Source organism: Sesamum indicum, linkage group LG5 (genome assembly GCF_026168435.1).
Source record: "Sesamum indicum cultivar Baizhima isolate 11 linkage group LG5, ASM2616843v1, whole genome shotgun sequence".
Taxonomy (NCBI): Eukaryota; Viridiplantae; Streptophyta; class Magnoliopsida; order Lamiales; family Pedaliaceae; genus Sesamum; species Sesamum indicum.
The window spans coordinates 1,146,176-1,157,667 of record NC_142661.1 but is presented as its reverse complement, the minus strand read 5'-3'; the positions used below and the strand labels follow the sequence as shown (position 1 = coordinate 1,157,667).

General features: G+C 32.9%; 1 protein-coding gene across 1 annotated transcript; it reads right to left on the bottom strand.

Moving 5' to 3' along the window:
• Positions 1–1,226: 1,226 nt before the first annotated feature.
• On the bottom strand, positions 1,227–8,420 carry LOC105162876 (very-long-chain aldehyde decarbonylase CER3). Its single transcript, XM_011081036.3, has 11 exons — positions 8,207–8,420; positions 7,892–8,112; positions 7,581–7,813; positions 7,217–7,436; positions 6,257–6,384; positions 5,317–5,573; positions 4,926–5,033; positions 3,541–3,747; positions 3,132–3,242; positions 1,768–1,941; positions 1,227–1,642 (listed from the first exon to the last, which is right to left on the bottom strand). The coding sequence occupies exons 1-11, from the start codon at positions 8,255–8,257 to the stop codon at positions 1,475–1,477; spliced, it is 1,878 nt and encodes a 625-aa protein (XP_011079338.1). The 5' UTR covers positions 8,258–8,420; the 3' UTR covers positions 1,227–1,474.
• Positions 8,421–11,492: the final 3,072 nt, after the last annotated feature.

Sequence of the window (11,492 nt, the reverse complement as noted above, 5' to 3'; positions counted from 1 at the left end):
ACGCCACTATGTGGAATTATCTACCCATGACATTAAAACCTACCAAACGAGGTCCTAGGGCTCGTCAGTTAGTTGTCGTGATACGCAGTTTCTATATGTATAAATTTATTTTGTGTGTTACAATATAAAAGCTTATGAATAAGATTTAAAGGGACAGTCACATGGGCACCTCCTAAGATCATGATTAATTATACAAACACTCCATATTTGTTTGTAAAATTATAAATACACTCTGTAGTATCAGAATTATAACTTTTATATCGGCACAGTTCATGAACAAAAAACTTACAAGTACGTACACCGAATGCGATAAATTACATCAACTTTCAAGAGATGTACTTATAATTTTGTAAATAGTATAAATATTTGTATAATGAAATCTAATTTAGGGAGTGTAGATACAGTTTATCCATATTTTAACATAGACAATGGGTTGGGCATGGGGCGTGTTTGTCAAAAAAATCTTGGACCCCGACGCAACCTGCCTAGGATCTGGTGACCCGATTTAATATTTTCAAAATATATTAAAAAATATTTTTTTGAGACAATAATATTATTGAAGGTTTATATGTCATCTGACCTGCTGATTCAACGTTTAATTGGACAAAATCTCCAATTTAATTATCACATTTTCGTGACATCAAGTTATCCTCCGAATTTTTTATGTTATGATGATTTGGACTAAAATCTCGTAAACAATTACGAGTTTAAAATTGACATCCTCGTAATTGATTGTCTGAAAATGCCACTGTAATTCTTATAAAACTAAAAATACAATTTTATCAGAATGTCAAGAGTATGGAAGATGTTGAATAAGTGTGCAATCCCAGATTAATTCCCCTAGCAACTTTGGCGAATTTAAGCAAAATCGACAAGTAATCTCGAGCAAAATTAAAAAAAATAAAACATTACGATCTGAAATTCGTCAGAGCAATAGTTGGGTCAACCCCTTTAATTCAGATCTGAAATTTCAACCCCTTTAATTTGTTGAGGTTTCACAATCAAGAGATTGTAAGTTCAGGTTCTATGAATATATAGATTTTTAGTCTACCTTTTAACAGTGGAATATTATTTGTTTGTTTGTTTTCAAGTTATTGGCATGTCATTTGTTTATTTTTTTTAAATTGTTGGTTGATTTAGAGATATTAATTTATTACATAATAAATGTTGTAATAATGCATTTATTGATTCAAAAACATGGATATATTTGAGGAAGAAGTACAAGATGAAAGATACAATTTGGTCTTATTCTTATACAACATAGAAATACTTATTACAAAGCAAATGAAGCTGCATTACATACATACTAAAAATCATTACAAAATAAACAGAACCATTAATTCATACTGTAAGATTTAGTTCCAATGAATTGTGTACTATTCTAACATGCATTACACATTTCACCTCTCCTCATGTAACTTCATTTCGTTATAAAATTTTTGTTCCAATGTTTTCTAACACTTGTGTAAGAATTTCACCTGATACTCGAGACTGGCTTCAAACCATTCTTCAATGCAGCTTTCCACACTAAATCGATCCGGTCGACGTCTATCGCTCCAACTTCATGATGGCTCCATCCTTCCAACGCATGAACAACTCCGCCTGCATGGCAAGCATGGACGACGCCTCTCTCCATCGTGTACTGCAAGCGTTGAGAGAACGAAACAAGATCAAGAAAGCAGAGGTTAATGCATGTCCTAAGTTTGGTCGATTTGTACTAGGTACGTTTGTTTGGTCAAGAAAAGAGAATGTAGTAAGAGGGTTTACTTCGCAACATCCAAGCCCCTCCACATCTTCGGGCAGTTTCATGGCTGCAAGGTCACCGTAGGTGCAGTCTCTTCTAAATTGCAGTATAGGTGGAACCACAAACTGATGAAAATGAGTTCCAGCTGGGGCGAAGTTTTGCTCTCTTGGTGTTATCCATTTTCCTACTATCCAAGTCTGCAATAAACCGACCATGATTGAATCATGTTTTTGTATATGTTGAGAAATTTTTTTGCAAATATGGATTTAATAATATTCATCAAAGATTTTTTTCTAAACCAAGTTTGATCAAATTCAACCAATAGACAAATTATACTTTTTAATACCATAGGATAGAGGAGTCAAGTCTTTTAGTCCTTTGTTTTACGAGATTTTTAAAATTTTTCCAAAATTAAAATAATTCAACATATTTAATTATGTGATTTACAGTATTTTCAAAATGCTTTCAAAATTAGAAAAACTCGACCACTATGTTTGGTTTCATTTTTAACTTATTTTGGTGTACTATGTGGAGATAGAGAAATAAAAACAAAGATAAATAAGTATGTATTAGAGATAGTGTGTATATTTGGATTTGTTTTTGGAGATAATATAAAATAAGTATGATATGTTTGATGTTGGTTGGTGAGAGACAAAAAGTATTGTTCATTATCAAATCATGTCTCTTTTATATATATTTATATATGTGTATGAGTATGTATATAATTTATTTAGTTGTGAGTGGATTAAAGTAGTATTTTCAAATCATAACACTGTTCCAAAACACTCAAAAACTAATCAAAAAGCCAAACATGGATATGTTTTGGGCCATCTCCAAAACCAAACACTTTGGACATATTTAGTCCCACGTCCAAATTTTCGTGAAAAATAGACGGCAAAGACACATGCAACGTGCGTCGTATGCATCAGCTGCGTGAGCAGCCAATCTAACTTACATGCGCATTGCATGTGTCATTGCCTTCTATTTTTTAATAGAAACTTGGACTTGGGTTTAATGTGTCTAGTTTTCTCAATTCTATAATCATTTTGAAAATTCTGCAAAGCAAAGGACTAAATGTGTCAAGTTCTTTTCAATTTTCAGACCATTTCAAAATTTCATAAAACAAAAGATTAAAGGTGTTCAACCTCCTACATATGGAATTAAAAGTGTAATTTTGGCCCCAACGAATTATATATATATGTCAAGTAATCAATTTTTCAATATAAATTGTATACAAATCACATGACAAGTGAAATCCATCTTATTACGTATATTATTTTGTTTCAAATCTGCCATACATTTGGACTTGAATTTTCCATAAACATAGTATCATGTCAAGATAAAAATCATGAATGTGGAATACTACATTGAGAAATAAGTGACACACCTTACAGTTTTGCGCTGCCTGGTACTTAGTCACCTGGACTAGGTACTTCTGGCAATCAGCTGGTGCTTCTGTCTGAATCTTTCTAAATCTTTCAGTCGATAAAGTTAGCATCTGCACGTTCGGTAACATATATGATGTATTACATTCAGGCAATCCCACCAATAACACAGAAGTAGCAAATAATATCGAAAATTCTAGTCCGAAATTGACTCGATCGAACTTGAACCAATCATATGGCAAAAGCAATACACTTGTTGTATGATTGGTGTACAGTTCAGGGAACATGACCAATCACATAGCAAATGTGATACACTTACTTTATGATTATTTTGATTTGGTTAAATTTGGTCCGAAAAAGAATTTTCCAATAGGATATATACAAAAGCAATTATGCATGCAATTCACTTACCAAAACTCGAACTCTTTTCCTGCAAAGATAAAGAGCGATAGCCCGTCCAAGTTTTGAAGTCGCTCCGGTTAGAAAAACCTCGGACACATCCTTAGGAATATCGTTCAGAATAACGGCCGCTGTTAAGGTATTACCATGTACCACTCGAACCTTAAGGTTTGGATGTTTGTTCACGAAGAGTGTCCCGCCTCCATTCAACGCCTCATTCTGAAAAACGAGATTCATGACAAAGTTAGTATACTACTCATATTGAATTCCACAAGTTGAAAATTCTCTCAATTTTAGTCATAATGTGCATTTTCTGCCAGTAATTAACAAAATTGTTCCATTTTCATACATTTACAGTTTATTATTAGATATATAGAAAATGCATGCAAGGACTAAAATAGAGAACAATTTGGATTCAATGTGAGAAAATCATAACAAATGAGACTAAATTGAAAAAGGTCCTAACATATGAGACCAAAAATGCAATTTTTCCTTTTGCTGAAGTTCAATTTGACAATTATGCTCTGCAATTTGAAAAAATTAACACATTAAGAACAAAATTGGAAAATTGTTTGTTTAGTACTTTAAGTTTATCTGCTATAAATTTTAGTCTTTTGAATTTACCCATTTTAGTTTTAGTCCGTTAACTTTCAAAATTGTCTAGTTTTAGTCCTTTGATCCAATTTCGGACAATTTTACCCCTTCACAACTTTTTCAAGAACAATTTTAGTTCATATATATCCATTCATTTTGCATCTCGTAGCTAATGTTCGCCTATAATGATATAAAAGTCTAGGTTTATTGAAAAAATATTTGTTTATATTACACTTAGAGCATAATGATGGACTATTAAACTTTATCATCAAAAGAGCAAAAATGTCATAAATTAAGCTAAAGGACTGAATCTACACGAAATTGACAGATTAAAGATTAAATCTAATATTACCAAAAATAAAGGATCAAAATAAATTCAGACCAAAGTTATAGGACGAAAATTTACGTCTTCCCAACAAAATTCAGTAGAATATGTAAACCAGTCTAGAATTTGGGTCGCCTCACACAAGGCACATATGCTGAATTCTAGCCAAATTCACAATTTCCCCTAGATTTTGTACATAATGTGCCATATTTTTTTTAAATTACATGGCCTAATTGCTCCATATTCGAACATGATGAAAATTGTCATCCATATAATTACAGGATCGAAACTGTATTTTTCCCAATCTTATCCTTTATCCATCCATGTTAATGCAGAGTCTGAATCTTGTATTATAAATTGGAAAACATCATTTGACAGTTTCGTATGCACGTGTGGGAAACATCGATAGATCAATGCTGAGTTTCCAAGAACTATAAAAACACATATGAATTCAAGAGAGAGGAGCAGAGAGAGCAACCTTATTTAGAGCAGCAAGGCTGATAACCTTAACTCCAAGCCTATTAGCTCTAAGAATAGCCTCTTCTATGCGCTTATTGATCCCTTTTGCAGCAAATGGCAAGAAATACTGCAAAACAAGCATAAACAAATATCACTGACTGAATGCAAGTTATAGTTCACTACAAGAACATAGTTCAATTACTACAAAAGAAAATCAACGTCGAGGTTATTAACAAGTAAATACATACTGAATGATGTAATTAGTAACGAAAATGCTACTTACTGATTAGCTCGTTGATAATTTTAAAATCGAAATTTTTTACAGCTATTGAGGCATTTTCTTACGGGTGGTGAAGACAACCTAAGTTTTCATTCATAGTTAAGACCAAAATATTATCGCAGTTACAGACCTGAAAACCGAAACGAGGAACAACCCACGTCTGGTGTAGGCGACCACGAAGGTTGTAGAATGAGTTGAGGAAAGTCTTGGACTTCGCCCACATCAGTAGCATCACCACAAAAGTTACCGGCAGAAAGGGTAACAAGTAAATTCTTGTGTAGTAGGGTAAGGACGCGGCTGATCTGTTCAGAAACGGCGCATGCATAGCCGAGGACAGGTCCACTCCGTGGGCTAGGAACACGAAGTCCGGAGCTCTCCCGTTCTTACCTGCATTTTCAAGAATGTCAGAGAGTTAACACTTTAGTACTTATATACATGATATTTGTGATAATTATGTAAAATTGATGGGAAAATTGCAATTTTAATTCTAAGTATGGAGTGACACTTTTATTTATATATGATTATATGTCGGTAATTTTGTCCTGTAAGTTTAAATATTTCACATATTCAGGACAAAATTAGTCAAAATTTGCTAAAATGACGGGAAAAAGTACATGTGACCAGTTTAATCGGTGCACTTTTATGACTATTTTACAAAAATTCGGTTCATTTTTGTCTTGAATGTACGAAATATTTAAAGAAAAAAGACAAAGTTACCAAAATGGATTTGTAGGACTAAAATTGTCACCCCATAATTACAATTTTTCATTCAGCATTATACAATTTGTTTTTATAGCTTACTAACGACAACTTTTATAAAATAAATCATTGTTCAGAAACTTACAAATAATTAGTCACAATATTATTAATACTGCTATTTTTTTTTTATCATTAATAATCTTCTTTATGCCCCCTACAGCGATGTAATCAATCAAAACGTTGACAATAATCATCAGTCTATTTTCTGACAAAATATTCTATGTAGACTTTTGCGAATATCAATCACATGACAAACAAACTAATGTACAGTACTGTGTAATATTTTCAGTAGTGTTTTTAAACTTACAGACCTGAATCCAGCCAGTTTTTCTTGTGCATTTCCCATGATTTCCTGTTCAATGTGTTCCCGAGTGCATCAAAAAGAGGCATGAAAAGGCAGTAATTGGTGCCCATCTCAGCATGATGGAGGCTGTGGTATCTGCAAATGCCAACATACATACCATAGAAATGAATCAGAACTAAACCATTTTACATAAACTTAAGGATGCACTAAACAAACAGCCATTATTGCTGCCATCGCCCAAACAAAATTTACAATTTGCTGTAATTTTAGTGACTACCGACTAAAATTATAATAAATAATTATTATTCACTATGATTAAACAAAAATTTAGATTATCCATTATGAAAATTATTTTTACTATGGCTCATATATTTTTACAACGGCTTTTAGCCATGACAAATGGGACCAAAAGAGCATTTTACCCTTTTCTTTAGTTTCTTATTGAGAATAGTCTCAAAATTCATGTCATGGACAACTCCAACTGCACATATTTACTATATTCAACGGTAATAATACTACTAAATTATAATATTGTTGTACAATATTCGTTTTAATTAATGAAATTTACTACTACGCAAAAAAAAAAAAGAGAAATACTACTAAATGTTGTGGGTGAAAATGACAGCAAAGATATTAATATTTAATCGTCAACCCACTTGTCCGAATGAAAAAGGTCGACGGTAATACATCAAGAAATAACATATATTAATCTTTGAAACATTAAACATTGACACAAAAAATATAATTTTAGTTCTGTAATTTAGAGGTGGTATTTTTCCTCTTGCAAGATTTGATTTTGACAAGTTGATCCTATAATCTTAAATTTGGACAGTTCCAGTCTTTTTTTCCTGAAATTCACATAAGAGAACTAGGCCACCCAGACATATAAGGAAGATTTATGATGTTCAAACTTGAAATGTTTTGGTATGAAAATGATAATATATATGTATATATATATAGGACTTACGTTGGTGTGTAGAGTATATATCTGAGAAATGGGATGGCGTCGAATATCTGATACGGGACAATTTCCACATTGGAATGGCCTAAACATCTGAGCAAATCGAAGATCAAAACATATCCATAGATCAACATCAAAGATCCATGTCCGATCAAGAACGAGCCCATGATCGGTACTCCAATCACGACCGTCAACAAAAGATGTTCCAAGAATGTAGCATGTCCAGCTGCAATTAAATGGATCAAACATGAATATATATATATATATATATGTGTGTGTGTTTGTGTGTGTGCCCGAAGACAATTCTATCTATACCTTAAATTGAGTATATATCAACAACTGAAACCTTAAAATTTTGCAAGATTTTCACCTGTGAAGGCCTGTGGAACAGCTGATGAGTGGTGTAGGGAATGGTAATAGGTAAAAAGGTAACTTCCATGGAAGCATTTGTGTGTGCTGTAGAACAGTGGCTCTGAGATTGCAACATGAAGAAGTATTGCTGCTGTGATGCCCTTTTTGTTCCACAGAGGAAGAGTTTCAAAGGTCGGAAACATGTACAATACCGAAAATGCCACTATTCCTTGAAGCAAAATAAAATTATCCCTACATTCAACCAAAAATAAATAAATAAATAAATTACGATATAAAGTAGAAATCAAATGAAAAAAAATCAATATTTACCAATGCCATTCCTTATCAATCTGCTTAAAATCAACTCCTTTCTTGACGATGATGCGATTTCGTGTAAGAAAGAGCATGTTGCTGTAAGAAGTCCATGCCTGATACATCGCGAGCCTAAGCATACATAGAACAAATATATGAAGGCACCATCGTTCTTTCGTGATCTCTTCTTGATACATCGAATACATCCCTTTGGCAAGAAAAATCCCATAAATACCATACTGTCGTAAAAACAAGAAACCCTCTTCAGACATCATAGTATTAATTGATGATTCAAAAATAATACGTATGTCGACGTATTGTAATCTAACGTACCTTGTAACACCCCAAGAACTCCCATGGCCAAGCATACAAGGGAGCAGCCATAGCCAGCTATAATCTTCAGTTGTAAACAGTGAAGAAAGAAGGATATTTGTATGTATGTTTGTAAGAATTCGGACAATATATATGTGATGAAGAGAAAAGTGATGTAGTAGTAGTACTGGGAAAAGCTAAGGCTTTTGCATCTCTTGAATGCAAGAAAGAGTGATGAAATTAAAGCATTTTATTCAGAGTGCAGTGAGCCCACTTATATAGATGTGGAAGTTAACAAATAATACCAACAATTTGCTATTTTTAGATTTAAGACACCCTTTATTTGTCTCCATCATTTTCTACAAGTCATAGCCAAACGCACGCGATTTGATCGAATCATATATTTTTAAATTGATGGGATTTTTATTTTGTTTTTTTTTTTTTTGGGTTGTTGTTTGAGTGTCCTGCTCCTTCGTGTGCAAAAACATTACGTGTATATATGGTGATAATTACGCCCCTAGCTTATATGGTCTATTTACACAAATCACTTTTATGTTTTATGTAATTATAGAACCACCCTTGAAAGCCAAATCCAGGAATAATTTATATAATAATGTTAACGTGTGTAGGACATGTATATGTATCTTTTCAAAAAAATATGGATGGTTTGTGTAAATAATATTGATATCTCTAGTGGTATATGTGTAATTTTTAAAAAGATATGAATGGTTTGTATAAATAAATTATATACAGATTAAGAGGTGTAAGTGTAATTATCCCTAAAATTTATGTAGCTTGTGTAGTATTTAATAGAAATGTTTTTGTTTTTGTATAATTAAGATGTATACATAAATTGAAATATAAGATAAAGTACTGATCATTTTGAACTAAGACAAATATTTCGACATTAGTTAAAATCATGAAAAAATTGATTAATCATGATGAAATATTATGGATGACAAGGAAGTGGATTTTGGTCTAATTTATGGGGTTCGGGTTTCTCGATGTGTTTTGATTTTACAGACTTGACCGTATTCTGGATAGACTTCTGTCTTGTCCAGGACCCATCTGGCCAGATAATATTTACAAATATTTTATTTTTATTGAATATATATATTTGTAATATAAATCATATTTTCAATGTAGTAATATCTATATAAAATAATCTTGTTTATTAAAAAGATTATATTAATAAATAAAAGAAAATAATTTAACCCGAAGTTACAAGTTAAACCCACTGACTCCAGAGCCGAAGCGGTTCAAAAGATAAGTCTAAAGTGTGTTTGGTTGGAGCAAAAAGTTATAAGAGAAATGGAAGTAAAAATGAATGTATAAGAGATAATTTGGTGTTTGGTTAGGGGAGATGAGATGTGGGTTAAGTAAAAACTCAATTTATATAAAACTCCTCTGGAGTCCAATTTATTATTGTTATTTTTTTTTTCAAAATTGCGAGAAAAAAGTGGAAGTATAAGGTCAAAAAGATAAAAAAAGTACAAGTTTTTATTTTTATTTACTCTATTACCCATATATATTTCTCTTTTCCGCTGATAATATCGGACATAAAATCGCTGGAAAGCTACTAGATCGAAGTAAACAATCTTGTTAATATTTTTATTTTATTTAAACTAAGCAATTTAGAATAAATGAACAATACTCAATTTGATAAATAGTTTTATTAATAAAAATATTTTTATTTATCAATAAATAATTTTATTAATAAGGTTTTTAAATTTTTGATATACTAAAATTATATTAGTATAATATTAATTTATTTATTTTAATACAAAATGAATAGAAGGATTATTCAATAAAATTACAAAAATTAGTATTTTTCTTCTCAATCTGTTTTCCTCGTACCAAATAAGGGAAAGTATTTGAAATTTACTTGAATTCCAATCATACCAAACAACTTGAAGGAAAACTATTATTCTTTCCCTTCCATTTTTCCTCCTCTTCCACTTTCTTTTTTTTTTCACTTGAACCAAACGAACTCCAAAATTAAAATCAGGCTGGGTTATGGTCCAACCAAAATTGAGGAAGATAGAACCCATGTCCGAAATAGCCCCGTTGTCATTCATAATCGAAATTAATTAATTAGATCGTGACTGATAATATTGATTTGTCATAAATATTTAAACTGTGTTCATAAATAATGAATAAAATAATACACTTTTAAATGTGGAGAGGCACTTGCAGTAGGGTTGGTTGGGGTTGGAGAATTGAATGCTGCAATTTGGAATTAGTTGGGCAGGGAGGGGTGGGTCGGCAAGGCGTACCAAAGACGAGTGGCTTGAATGAATAGTTGAGACGAAAATTGGGAGGTCATATTTGTTGGTGGAGAGATAGGGATAGGGGTTGGCCCCTGCTTCTCTTCATTAATGTTTAACAAAAACAACAAGATAGCCTGAAATCAGCATTATTTATATGTGCTTGGCCTGTAAGGAATCTTTTGACCTACTTACCTAGCATAGATTAGGGTGTGAGCATTGCTCACCTTTCAAGATAAATTACGTGGATATTTTTTAAAATTATATCTAATTACTACTGATATACATGAAAATAGGTCGGTCTAAAAAAATTCAAGCGGCCCAGAAGGAAAAACGAAATCCTGAGGGACCAAGGCCCAAGATATCTTGAAGGGGCTGGAAATCTAGTTTGAGTAAAAGCCTCGGACGCCCTCAGGGAGTTGAGCAAAAGATGCTCCTAGAAAATAAATTAGCTCAAAGAGACCCGTATGAAATCTAAAAAGGCCCTGCAAATCTCTAGAGATGCCTAGGAGCCTGAGATCCCCTAGCTAAAGTGGAGGCCCAAGCATAATTAGATCCATACCACGTGGCAATCATAGACAACCCAGATGACATCCACGTAGGACTCTTCAACCCATATCAGTAGGGCCCACAAGACTGGTTAAACACTAACTGCTCATGTAGAGACACGTGGCGGCTGTATAAAGGGTTGAAGGCATCTTTATCCCTAATGAAACCTCCAACTCGAGAAACCTAGCATGAGGACAATATCCCCCCACCAACCTCCCTGGGAATCCAAATCAAGAGGCTCTAGCGTCTAGGAGATATCCCTCCCACCTGTTCGTGGAGAATTCGATCTTATCCAACATGTTGAGATACCACCTATAAATTGCAAGCTCCCCCAACCCAAAAAAAAAAAAAAAAAATCAATTTCGAACCCCCTCTTGTATACACAAAAGTCAGAAATTTCACCTAAATACATTTTGCACCCCCAAAGTATGTTACCCTCGTTAATTACCCTCCCTAAACTAAATAAACCTTCATACACCCCCCCCCCCCCC